This window comes from Bufo gargarizans, chromosome 8, assembly GCF_014858855.1.
Source record: "Bufo gargarizans isolate SCDJY-AF-19 chromosome 8, ASM1485885v1, whole genome shotgun sequence".
Classification (NCBI taxonomy): domain Eukaryota; kingdom Metazoa; phylum Chordata; class Amphibia; order Anura; family Bufonidae; genus Bufo; species Bufo gargarizans.
The window spans coordinates 149,782,362-149,801,344 of NC_058087.1; the positions used below are offsets into that span (position 1 = coordinate 149,782,362).

The following is an 18,983-nucleotide window of genomic DNA, read 5'->3' on the forward strand; positions in this document are numbered from 1 at the left end:
AATGTAATTTTGTAAACCAACCGAACACACAGGCCATTTGAAGGGAGTCCATCAGCAGTTTTGACCATGCAGAATTGCTGGCAACGCTAGTTTGGCGCCAAGGAGAGCAGGACAGCTAAACCCGTCACAAAGCTGTTATTCTGATTAGATGTGCGAATATGACTTTTTATTGTGCCAAGCATTGCTCCGAGCGTCAACTGTAGTGGTTCCTGGTTGAATGCCACAGCCGTCACTCAGAGCAGAGGTGAGGGGCCGTGAAGCAGCCCAATCCAGAGAGCACTTCACATTAAGGGTACTTTCACACTAGCGTTATTATTTTCCGGCATTTAGTTCCGTCCTAGAGGCTCAATACCGGAAAAGAGCTGATCAGTTTTATCCTCATGCATTCTGACTGGAGAGCAATCCGTTCAGGATGCATCAGGATGTCTTCAGTTCAGTCTTTTTGACTTTTCAGGACGGAGACAATACGCTTTTATTTCCGTCCAAAATTCTCGAACACTTGCCGGAATGTCGGATCCGGCATTTTTTCCCATTAACATGCATTATTGCCAGAGTATTTCGGCAAAACAGATACTGCACATGCTCAGAGCGCAAAAAAAAAAAAAATATAAATAAATGCCGGATCCATTTTTCCAGATTACATCAGAGAGACAGATCCGGCATTTCAATGCATTTGTCAGACAGATCAGGATCCTGATCCGTCTGACAAATGCCATCAGTTTGCATGTGTTTTGACAGACCCGGCAGGCAGTCCTGGCGACTGAACTGCCTGCCGGAATCCTCTGCCGCAAGTGTGAAAGTACCCTTAGGCTACTTTCACACTCGAGTTTTGTGCGGATCAGTCATGGACCGATCCGTTTAGATAATACAACCTCCTGCACCTGTTCAGAACTGATCCGGTTGTACTATCTGTAACATAGCCAAGACGGATTCGTCTTGAACACCATTGAAAGTCAATGGAGGACGGATCAGTTTTCTATTGTGTCAGATCCGTCTTGGCTCAGTTTCATCAGACGGACACAAAAATGCTGCAAGCAGCGTATTAGTGTCCGCCTCCAAAGCGGAATGGAGACTGAACTGATGTATTCTAAGTGGATCCTTTTCCATTCAGAATGCATACCGATCCGTTTTGGACCTCTTGCAAGAGCCCTGAACAGATCTGACAAACGGAAACCAAAACGAGAGTGTGAAAGTAGCTTAAGCTTGTCCTCCTGGCCACTCTCCGGAGCAGAACCTGGCAGAATGAAACATTATATTCACACCATTTATAATAAAAGGCATGTGTACGTGGTCAAAGCACCAGAAAAATCTTTTAAAGTAGGATTAAAAAAAAAAAAAAAAAAAAAAAGTTGTCATCAGGATAAAAACACATCATAAGATCCATTGAAAGAGGTTTCCAGGTTCTTACACTTCAAGACTAAGAACAAACTGAAAAATAAGTGATGAAAGCAAGATTACATAGATCCTAGATTTCACATACAATACTACATACTCAAAGATAATAAAAAAATAAAAAAAAAAAGCTCCACTTTAACTATTAGATGGTCAAGCGGTGCCCTAGAATATCAGACTGGGAAATGTTTGCTATTATGTCTGGTTTTCCTAGTGCCATCTTCTTTGGGCCGATTTCTCTGAATAAGTGACAAAGCTGTGGTTTTTTCTAAGTCCAGTTCTGTGTAAAACTCAGACTGGTGGCATGTACTCCATTGCACAGAACCATCAGGACTTTGAGGTGTTTGAGGGTTGTCCGAGTCACAGCCACTTTCCATCTCCACCTGGATGTAATTGAGAGTTTTTGACCCCTGACAGGTCTGCCTGAGATCAAAATTAAAAGAGAGAGGCACACAGTCTTGACGTATCATGGAATCTCTTGCTGAAGACCGTTTGGATGCATATAATGGACCAAAGCCTTCATTCATGGTGGATATATTTTGCTCCAAGTCATACTGTTCCTCAAAGATGGATGGAGAAGATGGCTGGCTAGCAACACAGTCTGCTGGAATAATACTAGTGCTTTGAGAGTCTGAGCTACTAACTGAAACCAACATGCTTCGTGACCTAACACATGCTCCTGGAACTGCTGAAACATTTTCATACCCCATTCTTCTCACCCATGAGGTTTCTAGTCGGTCATCACTGTCGTAGCCAGTGTCCCATATGAGACCATTTATATCTCCAGAATGTGTACTATCAAATGTTTCTATCTCTTCATTTTCTATCATGTTCCTAACCATGTAGGCTTGGTCAAGTCTAAATCCACGACGTTCCTCTACATCAAGATAACTGTTCATATACATTTGGCTTATGCCCCCATCTGAAACCTTCTGTTCCAGAGGCAAATGGGATCCATGTGGCCTTTTCACCTCCTTACAATCAGCAGATGTGCAGCACTAGGAAAAAAAGAAATAAAAACAGACAAAGCATTAAAATCTTGGGTTTAACAGTCGGCTACAAAGAACATATAATGTGGGAAAGGTATGAAAGGCAAACAGATTCTCACTTCTGAAGATCTAGGATCAGGGATATATTCACTGCCAATAGGCTCAGGTCTATGAGACGATGATAAAATGGATGAGGCTGCTGGGAACGAGGGATAGGCTTCATATCGGTATGGTAAACTTCGCTCTGCACCTGCTGGAGACCAATATAGGGCATGAAATTCAGCAGCTTACAGAGCATCTGTCTGCATGATCAACCCTAGTAATCCAGGCATAATGCCTGGTAAGGTTGATCACACCAAGTGTAATGGCCCCTGACTTGTAGCAATCAGTTGTGTTGTTTTGGAGAAGATACTACTTTTATTTTTATGCTAATGGGATGCTTGGAGCACCAAGCGGAGGGCCTAGGCCCTCGGAGCATCACCTCCATACTTCCCCATATTTCAGCCTTAGTGTCACCCTCTTTCCCACTTATTGACGTCGGAACAGTGATAACGCCTGGCCCGGTCACTTAGCAGGGGAAAGGGAGGGACTAAGGTTGAAAGGTGAAGGAGGTAAAGCAGTGCCGGCACAAAGGATTGTTACAAGACAGAGGGCGTTGCACTCAGCATGATCAACCCTGCTAGGCAGTATGCCTGGTTTACTAGGGTTGATCATGCTGACAGATGCTCTTTAAAACTAGTTTACAATAAGAAATTTTTATGGAGCTCATAAAAAAATAAAAGTATACTGTAAAGACAACTTGCAGTCTAATAGGAGAAAAACTATTAGTAAATTATTTAGCACCCAGGTACTTACCTACTGGAGTGTCTCCATCTGTATCAGAGATGACACTTATTCGATTATTCTGCATGCATCTTTGTAATAAATTAAACAGCTCTTCCGCACGGCTACATCTAAACCCAAATATCCCTATATGCAGAAAGAAACAGTTAATGGTCAATTATTAGAAGTGGGGATACAGTGTCTGAGGTAAGCTATGGACACCACTTTGGAGAGGATATCTGGGGAGATTTGTACTGTGCATTATCGGAACTGTGTTTTGATAGTGTTGGATGTACCAGGGTTGCCAACCATCCAGAAATTTCTGGACAGTTCATATAAAAAATAATAAGTTACTTTTAATCTGTCTCTGGTAAAAAATTAGATGTGTCCATGATTTTTTTGAGGCCGTTGGTACATAAATGTGTTATTTTGGTGGTAATTATTATTTTACAGCTCGCAGTAGATGCTGGTAATGAGGACTGGGAGTTATCAGTATATTGCGCTATAGACATGTATCACTCATAATGGTTTTCCAATCTGTCTGTAAAAAATATTGGCTGTCCGTGATCTTGGTATAAAGTTGGTCAGAGAAAAAATAATTCTGGTTGGCAATCCTGGGATGTACTAAACTCCCATTGTGCACTTTAGTAAAGAGGTTTATTTTCTACGTCAGGCCTGGTTACTGACTCCTGCACTATATGCTGACCATTACTCCTCTAGACCAAACCTGCAACATCAAGGGTACCCCAACCAGGGGCGGACATACCACCTGTGCAGCTGGTTCAGCTACACAGGGGCCCAGCAAGGGAGGGGGCCCATCCCAGTGCCAGCAGAGGCGTTTTTTTTATTTTAATCTCATCATATTTTCATTACCTACCTATGCCAACAGGGTAACCTGGGCACCTTGGTGTGGAGGTGGGGAGGGGGCAGCCTGATTAGTACATACTGTGAATCTGATGCCCGTTTGTGTCTACACTCCATAGCTGAAGGACCTTCGATGACATCATAGTCATGTGATCTTTTCAGCAGTGGAAGTGGAGGTAGGACCTGTGATGAGGTCACCGTCATGTGACCAATGCAGAAAGAGGCAGCGCTCAGCAGTGGCGACCTGTGATGCCATGGAATGAATGTAAGTGTCAGAAATACTGGGAGATGTGGTTCTCCCCATTATACCTCCTTCCTGCTTAGTGGGAGGGAAATATGTTATTTCACTGGGACTGTTAGAGGGGCGGAGTGTCAGTTACATAAGACTGTATGTTATAGAAGACTAAGGCCTCTTTCACACGGGCGTCAGTTTTTTTGCCCGGATAAGAGCCGGGTGCGTTGCGGGAAAATGCACGATTTTCCCGCGCGAGTGCAAAACATTGTCATGCGTTGCACTCGCGTGAGAAAAATCGCGCATGTTTGGTACCCAAACCCGAACTTCTTCATAGAAGTTCGGGCTTGGGATTGATGTTCTGAAGACTGTATTTTCCCTTATAACATGGTTATAAGGGAAAATAATAGCATTCTGAATACAGAATGCATAGTAAACCAGCGCTAGAGGGGTTAAAAATAAATAAATAATTTAACTCACCTTAGTCCACTTGCTCGCGAAGCCCGGCATCTCCTTGTGTCTCCGCTGCTGATGAACAGGACCTGGGGTGAGCTGCTCCATTAAATACAGGTTAAGGACCTTCGATGACGTCAATCCGGTCATCACATGATCTTTTACCATGGTGATTCACCATGGTAAAAGACCATGTGATGACCGGAGTGACGTCATCGAAGGTCCTTAAGCTCTATTTAATGGAGCAGCTCACCCCAGGTCCTGTTCATCAGCAGCGGAGACACAAGGAGATGCCGGCTTCGCGAGCAAGTGGACTAAGGTGAGTTAAATTATTTATTATTATTTTTTAACCCCTCTAGCGCTGTTTTACTATGCATTCTGTATTCAGAATGCTATTATTTTCCCTTATAACCATGTTATAAGGGAAAATAATAATGATCGGGTCTCCATCCCGATGGTCTCCTAGCAACCATGCGTGCAAATCGCACGGCATCCGTACTTTCTTGCGGATGCCATCTGATTTTCACACACCCCATTCACTTCTATGGGGCCTGCGTCACGTCAAAATCGGACAATATAGAGCATGCTGCGATTTCAACTGAACGCACAAGTGATGCGTTAAAAACATTGCTCATGTGCACAGCCCCATAGAAATGAATGGGTCAGGATTTAGTGCGGGTGCCATACGTTCGCCGCACGGATCGCACCCGCATGGAAAACTCGCCCGTGTGAAAGGGGCCTAAGGGATTATTATATTTTTTTTTTACATGGGACTATGTTATAGAAGATTGGAGGGAGAGGACTGGTGTTATTTACATGGGACTGGATATTTTAGAAGACTCCGCAACTGCCGCTCCCTGTCTACTTTGACAAGGCCTGGCAGTGAAAATGTCATCCCACTGGGCCATGTTAAAGTGCAGAGAGAGTGAAGCCTCTAGGTGTAATGGTAACGCCCCATTTGTATATAAAACATAGTTTTTCTCAGCAATGCGGGCACACAAGAACATGGGACCAACACAGATGCCTTCAGCTGCCAAACGCACATGTAACAGGTCAGTCCTTTAATTGTCGAAGTGTATGAGGAGTCCTGAGGGATAGCTGAAGGCCTAGGGAGCATTTTATCATCAGCTATGGACTTCATTGGGGGGGGGGGAGAGAAAGCTGGTACTAAAGTGCCTAGGGAAGCATCAAATCTAAATATGGACCTGGCTCCACAGCAGCAGTAGGATGTAGTGTCACACATCACACTGCTAGTCTGTGTATAAGGAGGAGCGGTGCGGCCGGGAATCTGCTGTGCTCCTCCTTCTATGTGTGACACTACATCCTGGTACTGCTGTGGAGCGCCAGCGGCTGAACTGTGCTCATGAGGAACTAGGTGAGTATATATTTTTTTACTTCCTGTGAAGGGGGCACATATCTGACCATTACTACTGTAAGGGGGCACATATATGGACATAACTAACTATGTACTGGGACAAAGGGGGAATAATTACTATGTGGGGGCATTATGGGGACTGGGTGTGTAAAGTTATGCTTTGGGCAGAGTTAGAGGCGGGACCTACACACATATACAGTCCCTGACAAAAGTCTTGTCGCTTGTGTACAAATTGACCTGAAGTGCCGCTAAAATATATTTCTAATCAAGATTTTGTTACAAGAAATGGGTCATTTTAATCCCAACAGCTTTTGTAATAATGTTTCAGTGCAAAACAAAACTGACAAAAAGTATTCTAATATCCACAGCTTGGTAAAGCCCATTGAGTGAATTTTTGCCAAGACATAAGTGTTGTCGCCTTGTCATATGAGCTTCACCTGTGACTAATAAAGGATCAATTAGGTCTCAGGGGTGTATAAAAGGAACCCCAGTACACTAGACCTTGTCACCTGACCCAAGAGAGTCACAAGAACCACCCCATAAATGCACATCTGACAAATTATATATATATATATATATATATATATATATATATATATATATATATATATATATATATATATATATAGTTTATTGGACACATTAAAAATTGTCTACAATTAGAACAAGGTACGGTATGCAATATAATATATGTAACCGACACACACAGGTCCACTGGGTTGCCACAAAATGGGCATATACACTATAAACCAGCATATAAAAATCCAATACAAAGTATAAGGCAAATATAAAATGAGGTGAGACCACTAGAAATGCAAACAGTCCATGATGAGGTCTAAATTAGAGAGCCAAACCTACATAAGCCGCTGGTGCAGTGGACCTGGAAGAATGAGAAAACGCCCAACGCGTATGACCGGAGCAATCTGGCTTCCTCAGGGAACCCATGAGGAAGCCGGATTGCCCCGGCATTACGTGTTGGGCGTTTTCTCATTCTTCCAGGTCCACTGCACCAGCGCCTTATGTAGGTTTGGCACAGGCGCGTGATCACGGCATTAGGCCCGCCTGCGCCGGGATTTCACTACCACATAGGCCTCAGGCCTAAAGCCTATGGCGGTGATCGGTGGCAGGGAAGGGAACTTTGTGCTCCCGTGCCCCTCTACAGTATGTGGGCGTTCGGGTTGGCGATGGGGCCCCCCCCAGCAGTGCTGGGCCCGGGGCTGCTGACCCGAATGACCCTATTGTAATCCGCCATTAGTTATACACGCAAGATTGTTACGTCTTGCTGCATTTCCAAAAAGCCACCAAGAGAACAGCCTTTCATTCTTGAATTCTAGTAGGACACGCACATGAAATGCTGCCCTTTGGCTTCTGATGTTCTTAAATGCTAGTAATCCTGGTGTAATTATTGTTCGGTAAATGAGAAGAAGCTTTATTAACTAGGAGGTGACGTAACGGGATCACAAGACGGGTCAGCGCAGACATGTCAGTTAATAAGTTGAATGCTTATGAAAATCTGAGTCTCCCTTCCTTCTTGGATTCGCGTCCCCACTAGAGATGAGCAAATTTCATGTTATGAAATTTGTTCACGCTTTGTTTGGTAAAAGCAGAATTGCGTTATGGATTCCGTTTCCACAGACCATAACGCAATTCTATGACTGAATGCATAACGCAATCCCTTTAGAGGCATTCAGTTATCCATTCCGTCATAATAGAAGTCTATGGCCTGCATAACGAATCCGTCCCGTTTCCGGGACTTCCCTGCATAACGAAAATGGGACGGATCCGTTTTTCAGCCCATAGACTTCTATGACAAAATGGATAACGGAATGCCTCTAAAGGGAGTCCATTATGCATTCCGTCACAGAATTGCGTTATGGTCCGTGGTAACGGAACTCATAACACAATTCTGCTTTTACCAAACGAAGCGTGAACAAATTTAAAATATAAAGTTCGCTCATCTCTAGTCCCCACCTATCCCTTGGTTGAACTTGATGGACTTATGTCTTTTTTTAACCGTATTAACCTTGTAACTATATAATTAACCATGAATGATTTGTTCTAGTTACGCTTCGCAGCTTTAGAAGACGTCAGGCATTTTTGTAGGCTTTTTTCACAAGCTTTTAAAAATGCAGAATGTGAGGTTTGTGAGCGCACCAACAATCATACCTTCTCCAGTCTGACATCTCCTGCCACAGACAAAGGAAAACAGGTCGGAGTCATAGCCGTATTTCATCAGGCTGATGTATGGCCACTTCACAAAGCTTCCTCGCTTAATATGGAAAATGAGCGACGTCTCTGTAAGCTCCATGATTCCTGGACAGACATTTTTACCGTTGTCATTCACATTGATCACCTTAAAAATACAAAGAACACATCAGCATGGCTGTATTATAGCATGGGTTTGCACTACCCCACAGCACTCCAGTGAAACGGACATCAGCCCCGGTATTAGTTATTAAGGATAGGTTCATACTCCTGTTGAATGGATCCTGCAGGCGATTCCGCCAAAGAGGCCTAGCCGGATATGCCATTCACCACCGGACCACATTGATTATAATGGGATCTGGCCGCTTACCTGGTGCTGGTTTTTGGCCGGAAAAAACTTTCACTGGGAAGCGGCAGTATCCGTCTCGGCAGGATCTGGTGAACCTACCCTATATACACCACTTATGTATTTACTCTACAGCACTATTATTTAGGCACTTTATGATGGTATTATGGGGAAGTGTTATAGACTTGTGACTATTTTAGTTGAAAAATAGTCACAATTCTCCTTTTTAACTGGCTGTACAACAATATTTAGTTGCATGGCCAGTTTTATGCCAGGATAGGTCATGAATATCACATCTGCGAGGGTCTGGCACCCAGCACCCCCGCTGATCAGCTGTATGAAGGGAAGGTGCGCATGTGCCGTCTCCCCTCTCTCTTCCTTTTCACCTCTGCTTTGCCATAGACCGCAGCGGTGAGCAGGAAGAGACACAGGGTGGCCAACTGCCCAGAAATTTCTGGACAGTCCGTAAAAATAAGTGACTTTTTTCCTGTGTCCGTAAAAAAAAAAAAAAAAAAAAAAATTGATGTTTCCATGATATTTTCTGAGGCTGGTGGTACCCGACTAGAATATTTTGCAGGTAATTAGCATTTTACAGCTGACAGTTAAGGCCTCTTTCACACTGGCGTGTGCAGCCCGTTGCTGTATTGCGGGCAGCAATACAAGAGCACAGTCCGTGGGGCAGCCGCAGCAGATCGCGGACCCATTCACTTGAATGGGTCCACGATCCGGCCTTTACGCAGAAACATAGAACATGTCCTATCTTCTGGCGGAACTAAACCCCCCGGATGCACTCCGTAGTTCCGTTCCGCACCATTCGGTATCTCCTGATTTGCAGACCCATTCAAGTGAAAGGGTCCGAATCCGTGATGCGGAACGCCACCCGTGTATTGCGGATCCACAAATGCGGTCCGCAATACGTCAACGGGCTGCACACGCCAGTGTGAAAGAGGCCTAGGGGCCAATTCATATGACCGTGGTGTGGTTCCGCATCTGAGCCACATTTCTTTGCGGCTTTGATGCGGACCCACTTAAAAAAATTATAGATCATACCCTATTCTGGTCCGTTTTGCGGACAAGAATAGGCATTTCTATAATGGGCCGCCAGTTCTGTTCCACATATTGCAGAAGGCACACAGGCGGCATCCGTGTTTTGTGGATCCACAATTTGCGGACCGCAAACCACAGCACGTTCGTGTGCACGAGTCGTTTGCGTGGAAACAGGTGTAGAAGTGGACTGAATTACTTCAGGTGCCTGAACTGCTGGCGTTGCGCCTAATTTATGACAGGGCGCACACCTTGTTATAAATCAGGCGCAGAGAAAAAAAAAAAAAAAAAAAAAAAAACAACAGCATAAAAAGCCGTTTTTTTGTAAATTAACTCAGGTTATTTTATAAAATACCGTAGGCATCAATATGAGCTACCAAAAATGCTAAGAAAAATGGTTCCATATGCCACTTAAAGCAGATAAAGAAATTCTCAACTGAATGAGCCATCAACTTCCTTAAAAGGGGGTTCACCGGGCTGCAGATATTAATGACCTATCCTCAGGATCATCGATATCAGATTGGTGAGGGGTCTGACAACTGGCGCTCCCACTGATTAGCTGTGACTTTTTTTTTACGCACATTTACTACTGAAATTGTTCCAGTTTTGGAGGCTTTTGCTCTTTGTCCACCTATTTAGATTTTTTTTAAAACCTAAAAAAAACCTGTCTGTTTCACATTTTGTGTTAGGCTACATGCACATAAACGTATTTTGTTTCAGTGTCCATTCAGTTTTTTTTTTGCGGATAGGATGCGGATCCTTTTATTTCAATAGGCCCACAAAAAATGCGGACAGCACACCGTGTGCTGGCCACATCAGTATGTCCGTTCCGTTTTGCGGACAAGGATAGGCATTGTTCAAATGGATCCGCCCCAAAAAAAAAACACATACGGTCATGTGCATGTAGCCTTAAACAGATACGGCAGGCTGTTAACCCCTTCAGGACCCTGCCATTTATCACCTTAAGGACCAGCCCATTTTTTTGAAATTTGACGTGTCACTTTATGTGGTAACTTTGGAAGACTTTTACTTATCCAAGCCATTCTGAGATTGTTTTCTCGTGACACATTGTACTTCATCATGGTGGTAAATTTCAGTCAATATTTTTCATTTATTTTTTATTTTTTTATTCGCAACTTTCCAAATTTCAATTTCTCTGCTCTCAGCACCTACACCCGCCTGATCAGCCCGCCGTACATGTACGGGGCAGGTCCTTAAGTCACGTCCACCAGCTCCGTACATGTACGGTGTGGGTCCTTAAGGGGTTAAGTGCAAGGTATTCATGGATCTGTTTACCGCAAATGTGAAACAGGACTAATTTCTACTCCATTCCAGGGCTGGCATCGTTTTATTTGTCTGTTTTCAGTGGTGAAGTGTGACTTTTTTTGCATTAAAAGTCACACTTTCCTGGAGACGTCCAACTTCTCTCTGCAAAGATGCAACTTTTGTCATGTGCAAGTAAATTAGACCAGTCTAAGTGAATATGAACCTTACTGAGGTCAGACTAATAACAATAAGCCTAATCTAATTCATCAGCGACTGCACGGCTTTTAATAAATACTTGCCAAAAGAAAGATAACCAAATAAAATAAGCATGTCTACTTTTACCAGCTTGATAAATGAGCCCCATAGTGTTAGAGTGAAAGCAGAATCCGTTATGCACTGTTGGGGATATTTATCAAAGTGGTGTAAGGAAAACTGGCTAAGGCTACTTTCACACTTGCGTTCAGGGCGGATCCGTCTGGTATCTCCATAGACGGATCCGCACCTATAATGCAGACGATGGTATCTGTTCAGAACGGATCAGTCTGCATTCTATTTCAGAAAAAAGTCCAAGTCTAATTGTTAGTCAGACGGATCCGTCCTGACTTTACATTGAAAGTCAATGGGGGACGGATCCGTTTGCAATTGCACCATATTGTGTCAACTTCAAACGGCTCCGTCCCCATTGACTTACATTGTAAGTCAGGACGGATCCGTTTGGCTCCCCCACGGCCAGGCGGTGACCCGAACGCTGCCAGCAGCATTTGGGTGTCCGCCTCCTGAGCGGAATAGAGCCAGACTGATGCATTCTGAATGGGTCCGCCTCCATTCAGAATGCATTGGGGCTGTACGGATCCGTTCGGGGCCCGCTTGTGAGAGCCTTCAAACGGAACTTACAAGCGGAACCCCAAACGCAAGTGTAAAAGTAGCCTAGGTTGCCCATAGCAACTAGTCCGATTCCACCTTTCATTTTTTAGAGCTCCTTTCGAAAATTTAAGGCGAAATCTGATTGGTTATTACGGGCAACTAAGCCAGTTTTCTTTTACACTAGTTTGATAGATTCCCACCCGCCCCAGTGTAGCAGAACCCCAACATAAAGGGGCACATTTATTAAGCTCCCTTGTTTTTGGCCATAAAATTAGGCGTATATCATTCAGCTTTCTTTTGCTGAGTACGGTATTTAGTAAAAGTTGCACAGAATTAGACTAGGCGTATTATTAGTCTGACCTCTGGTAAATGCCCAAAAAAGTTGCACTCCACAAGCAGACGAAGAAAAGTACGCCAGCCCTGGAGTGGAGCAGAAATTAGACTTTTTTTGCAACAAATTCAGGCACGAAAAAAGGTGCACCAACATAAGTAGATGAGAAAAAATAAAAAATAAAAAGTTAGAAAACTCATGAATTAGGGGGAAAATAAAAAAATAGTCCCCCCAAAACAGGTGCAATTTCAGTAGTAAATGAAACCAAATAAAAATAAGACTGTCTAAGGCCTCATGCACACGGCCGTTGTGCGATTTGCGGTCCCCAATGCACAGGCAACATCCATGCGGCGGCTGGGACGGATTGAGACCCATTCAACTAGAATGGGTCCGTGATCCGTCCGCACCATAAAAAAAAATATAGAACACGTTCTATTTTTTTGTGGTGCAAGGCCCTGACAGAAACACCATGGAAGCACTCCGAAGTTATTCCATGCCTCCGGTCCACACTGCAGCTCTGGATTGTGGACCCATTTAAGTGAATGGGTCCACATCCGTGATGCAGGCAGCACACGGCCGGTGCCTGCACATTGCGGACCACAATACGGCCACGGCCGTGTGCATGAGGCCTAACCAGCTTTTTTTAGACTAAAAGCAGGCACAAAACACTTTAATAAATGTTCCCAAAAAAGTGTGCGTGACACCAGTCTTATATTTTACTTAAGACGACTGACGGCACCCACAGGCATCTCAATCAAAAGCCTCCTTCACACAAGCATATCTAAATCCATCCATGTTCTGGCACCAGTATTGCTTCAGTAAAAGGCCTCATTCACAGATCTTTCCCTTCCACCTTATTTCTGAGGAGGCTCCAGTCCTGGTTTTGGCTCACAATCACCAACGTGTGAATGAGGCTTAATTCATCCGGATTTACATGCGTATTCCTTCCTACATTTTTGATGCACTCCATTAGCCTATAATAGACACATTTGGAAGGAAACACACACAAGACATGAGGCAGATTTCTAATACTGACAGAAATTATGCGCCCATGTGAATAGCCCAATTTATGTAAGTTAGCACCGGATTCATATACAGATTGTATGTGTGCTCGTGTGAAAGAGGCCGAAGGGAAATATTTTACCACAAACTGCGAGCCCCCTAATCAGCTTTTCTGATGGAGTGGGATCTGGTACTAAATTGTAGCAAAACTGCACATTAAAGGGGTTTTCTGACATTTTTCAACTGATGACCTGTCCTCTGGGTAGAACATCAGTATCCTACACCCAGGACCCCCACCAATCAGCTGTCTGAGAGGGCACCAGCGCTGCAGCCTTCTCTCTGCTCACCAAGCACAGCGCCATACATTGTATAGCGGCTTTGGTTGGCATCACAGCTCAGCCTCATTCACTTCTACAGGGGGGGGTTGAGCTTCCCCTTGGGAACGTGACCGATGAAAATGTCGTCACTGGCCTAGAGAAAGCTGCGAGAAGGTTGTGGCGCTGCTGCCTTCGCAAACAGCTGATCGGCAGGGTGTCGGACCCCCACCGATCAGATACTGATGACCTTTAAGAACGATCTCTAAAAATGCAATTGTGTGGATACTCTCACCCGAAAGCGGTTTCCTCCATCTTCAGGATCACCATGTTTGGCCCTGCTGCAGAGGCAAAGACCCATGTCTCCTGCAAGGAAAGGAGACACAAGAACTGAGGACTGGTTCTGCAGTTTAATCTGTTACCCATTTAATGAATCATTAAGGAGGGTTAACCTGTTTGTTCAGCTAGGATTTCGGGCCAAAAGAATCAACCTGTAGTGTATACCATAGACATAAAAATGGCAAAAAATAAATAAAAATGAAACCACCTTCGTTAAGAAAAGATATTCCAATAAAAGGGTTATGTTGGTCTTTGCTGGTGTGCCTTTGAACACCGACTCCATGTGAACAGGTTTATATTGATTGGAGATGTGAGCCCACCCAGGAAATCCCCAATTAGATAAGCACACGGTCATAACAGCATGTTCACAATTCAAAGGGGCGCGTTTACTAAGGCTACGTCTACACGACGACATTTGTCGCGTGACAATAAGTCACAACTACGCTGCAACATTTGTAGCGCAACGTTTTGTTGCACCAATGTCGCACGACAATTTTTATAATGGCAGTCTATGGTGTCGCACTGCAACATGCAACTTGCTGCGACTGCGACGCAACAGTCACAGAAAAATCCATCTCGAATAGACTGCCATTATAAAAATTGTCGCGCGACATTATTGCGACAAATGTCGTCGTGTAGACGTAGCCTAAGGGACTAGCGACTATTTTATTCTTAAATCCCCTTATTTTAACTGGCTGTGCGACAATATTAAGTCATCATAGGGAGGTGGAGTGTGGGCGCATCAGGGGCCGTGCCAGGCCGGGACGCCAGCCCCAGCAAACATTTACGCCTGGAAGCAGGCGTAAGACAAGGGCTACACAGCGACATTTTTCTCTGAAAAGTCGTGCTACAATGATAGACAATGGTGTCACACTGCTACTGCAAGACGACAGTCGCAAAAATCCATCTAAGGGTACATTCACACTAGCGTTTTTATTTTCCGGCATGGAGTTCCGTCAAAAGGCCTTAATGCCAGAAAAAAACTGATCAGGTTTATCCTAATGCATTCTGAATGGAGAGCATACCGTTCAAGGATGCATCAGTTCAGTCCATCTTGCGTTTTTTGGCCAGAGAAAATACCGCAGCATGCTACAGTTTTCTCTCCGGCCAAAAATCCTGCACACTTGCCGGAAATGCATTAATGCCGGATCCGGCTCCAAGTTTTCCGGAAAAACGGATCCAACTTTGCAGTCTGCGCATGCGCAGACCTTTAAAAATGAGAAAAAAATAAATACCAGATCAGTTTTTTCCGGATGACAACTGGAAAGACGGATCCGGTATTGCAATGCATTTGTGAGACGGATCCGCATCCGGATCAGTCTCATAAATGCATCCGTTTGCGTCCGGATTTCCGGATCCGGCAGGCAGTTCCGGCGATGGAACTGCCTGTCGGAATCCTCTGCCGCAAGTGTGAAAGTATCCTAAGTTGAGCGAGAATTCCGCACGGATGCGATGCGTGAGTTGAACACATTGCACCCGCACTGAATCCCGACCCATTCACGTCTATGGGGCTGTTCACATGAGCGGTGATTTTCACGCATCACTTGTGCGTTGCGTGAAAATCGCAGCATGCTCTATATTCAGCGTTTTCCATGCAACGCAGGCCCCATAGAAGTGAATGCGGCTGCGTGAAAATCGCAAGCCTCCGCAAGCAAGTGAGGATGCGGTGCGATTTTCACGCACAGTTGCTAGGAAACGATCGGGATGGAGACCCGATCATTATTATTTCCCCTTATAACATGGTTATAAGAGGAAATAATAGCATTCTGAATACAGAATGCATAGTACAATAGCGCTGGAGGGGTTAAATTATTATTTTTTTTAACTCACCTTAATCCACTTGATCGCGCAGCCGACATCTCCTTCTGTCTTTATCTTAGCTGTGTGCAGTAACAGGACATGTGGTGACGTCACTCCGGTCCTCACATGGTCCATCACATGATCCATCACCATGGTAAAAGATCATGTGATGACCGGAGTGACGTCACCACAGGTCCTGTTCCTGCACAAAGCAAAGAAAGAAGACAGAAGTGATGCCGGCTGCGTGATCAAGTGGATTAAGGTGAGTTAATTTTTTTAATTATTTTTTTTAGCCCCTCCAGCGCTATTGTACTATGCATTCTGTATTCAGAATGCTATTATTTTCCCTTATAACCATGTTATAAGGGAAAATAATACAATCTACAGAACACCGATCCCAAACCTGAACTTCTGTGAAGAAGTTCTGGTTTGGGTACCAAACATGCGTGAGTGCAAAACGCATTTCAATGTTTTGCACTCGCGCGGAAAAATCGGGCATGTTCCCGCAACGCACCCGCACATTTTCCTGCAACGCCCGTGTGAAACCAGCCTAAATGTTAGTGAACAACTGGCCTTTATACCAGACACAAGCACTGCCACTGATGCGCCTAATTTATTATGAGGTGCATGCCTCGTAATTAAATTAGACGAATCTTACGGCAGTGCAAGGATGAAACTAAGGCTACATTTACACTCGGATCATAGGATCTCAATACTGGAGAAAATTTTTCCGTTTTGTACCCATTCATTGTCAATGGGGACAAAATGTAACTGAACAGAACGATTTGCTCCAAAATACATTCCGTTCCATTTGGTTGCGTTCCCAGACCGGAGAGCAATCCACAGCATGCTGCGGTTTTCTTTCCATCATGGGATGTGGAGCAAAACGGATCCGTCATGACCCACAATGCAAGTCAATGGGGAAGGATCCATTTTAGGCCTCTTGCACACGACTGTATGGCTTTTTCATAATTTTGCGGTCCGCAAAAAACTGATCCACAAAAGATACAGATGACGTCCGTGTGCATTCAGTTTTTTTGCAGAATGGAACAGCTGGCCCCTGATAGAACAATACTGTCCTTGTCCGTTATGCGGACAATAATAGGACATGCTCTATCTTTAAGGGTCCATTCACACGTCCGTGTGTGTTTTGCGGATCCGCAAAACACGGACACCGGAGATGAGCGTTCCGCATTTTGCCGCCACTAATAGAATATGCCTATTCTTGTCCGCAAATTGCGGACAAGAATAGTGCATGTTCTTTTTTTTCGGGAACAGAAATGCGGACCCGGAAGTGCGGGTCCGCAATTCCGGATCCAGGCCGCACATTGTGCAGCCCCTTAGAAATGAATGGGTCCACAATTCTGTTCCGCAAAATGCGGACGTGTGAATGGACCCTATACTGAATGAAAAATTGGAAATAAAGAAACGGAAGGCATACGGAGTACCTTCCGTTTTTTTTGCAGATCCATTGAAATGAATGGTTCCGTATACGGAGCGCAAAAAAACGGAACACAAACGTAAAAAAAAGGTCTAAGGGCTCGTTTACACAACCTTATGACTTTTTCAGTGTTTTGCGGGCCGTTTTTAACGGATCTGTTTTTCCTTTTTTTGTTAGTAAATGTTAGTAAATTTGACTTCTCTCTGGTAGATGGCAATCTCCAAAGATTCACACAACCTTATGACTTTTTCAGTGTTTTGCGGGCCGTTTTTAACGGATCTGTTTTTCATTTTTTTGTTTCAGTAGTGGTTCCGGTCCGTTTTTCCGTATGGCGTATACAGTAATTACATTGGTCTGGGCATAAAATTTTCAATAGATGGTTCCGCAAAAACGGATACGGAAGACATACGGAGTACATTCTGCATGTGTTCCGTTTTTTTGGCGGACCCTTTGACTTGAATGGAGCCACGGAACGTGATTTGCAGGCAATAATAGGACATGTTCTATCTTTGAACGGAAAAACGGAAATACGGAAACGGAATGCATACAGAGTACATTCTTTTTTTTGTGTGGAACCATTGAAATGAATGGTTCCCTATACGAACCGTATACGGAACGCAAAAAACGTCCCATATACGGAACGCAAAAAACGTTTGTGTGAACTCTGACACAATAGAAAACGGATCCGTCTTGGCTATGTTAAAGATAATAAAACCAGATCCGTTCATAACAGATGCAGATGGTTGTATTATTAGTAACGGAAGCGTTTTTGCTGAGCCCTGTCGGATTCCGCAAAAACGTTAGTGTGAAAGTAGCGTAAAAAGACGTTCTTAGTAAATGTGCCCCAAAAACACTCTACAAATGCATGTAAAAAATAAATAAAAAGTCAACAACTCTATGGGGGTTATTTATCAGGGGACTTGTGACTGTTTTAGGCGTAAAAAGAGCCACAAGTCCCGAAGCACATTTACTAAGACCGGCTTACACCGGCTCTGTGCTGCCGTTAGATACATCTAATTTATGACGAGGCGTGCTGCACCTCCTCAGAAATTAGGCGTATCTGTGGCAGTCCCTGCGCCTGCAGTAAAAACTGCCAAAGTTTTTAGTTAATATTTGCATCTGTTTCCAGGCGCAAATGTTAGTAAATTTGACTCCTCTCTGGTAGATGGCAATCTCCAAAGATGCAGACCTCAGCTGGCTCTCAAGAGAGAAAAGGGTTAAGGACATGAGCGCATACACATACATTTCAAAGGCCTAAGCTAAATCTAACACTACCAGGAGGGCATAGCAAGATCCCGAGTGGCATTCGTTGGTGACAGCAAGGTGGCTGCCTGTATAATCTATCTAAATGATCCCTAGCTGCTCAGCTATAGTAATGGACGAACATCGGCCGGGACGATTTGCAAACATGCATTCGCGATCAAATGTTTGCAAACCGCGTGTTCGCGGCGGGCCACATTCACTTTAATGGCAGGCGAGCCTGAAAAACCAGCAGCCAGCAAACACTTACTAGAAGTACACAAATAGTCCCACAACATACAGTGATATACCAGAGGGGGATAATTGGCAAAAATTACCACAAATAATATGTATTTTAATCAGGGGCCATTTTTATGCGTCTTAAAGGGAAACTCTCAAAAATGTGCCCTGCTGGAGCCTAGAAAAATGATATTTCCTCTCGGTCTGATGTATACAAATGTGCAGCACACCACATTTTTGTATCCTGCAGAGTCCACCAAAAAATGCATACGTTAACATAATTTTTTTTCTACCATGGAACTGTATGGTGAACGGACGCCACTGTACGGTATCAGTCTGAGGCATCTGTTAACGCATACATTTTTGGTATGCATTAAATGGATGGCAGAAATAGGATGTGAACCCAGCCCTACTGTCAGAATAAG

At 44.1% G+C, this 18,983-nt stretch overlaps 1 protein-coding gene across 1 annotated transcript in view; it reads right to left on the reverse strand.

The window, feature by feature from the left end:
* Window positions 1-1,135: 1,135 nt before the first annotated feature.
* The window catches only part of LOC122945756 (fibroblast growth factor receptor substrate 2-like), a 35,996-nt gene continuing 18,148 nt past the window's right edge, over window positions 1,136-18,983 (reverse strand). The window contains exons 2-6 of the mRNA XM_044304931.1: window positions 13,795-13,865; window positions 8,294-8,480; window positions 3,237-3,350; window positions 2,501-2,634; window positions 1,136-2,390 (exon numbers count right to left, since the gene is read on the reverse strand). Coding sequence (XP_044160866.1) covers window positions 1,566-2,390; window positions 2,501-2,634; window positions 3,237-3,350; window positions 8,294-8,480; window positions 13,795-13,860 — 1,326 coding nt within the window. The 5' untranslated portion in view covers window positions 13,861-13,865 and the 3' untranslated portion in view covers window positions 1,136-1,565. The remainder of the gene's footprint in view (window positions 2,391-2,500; window positions 2,635-3,236; window positions 3,351-8,293; window positions 8,481-13,794; window positions 13,866-18,983) is intronic.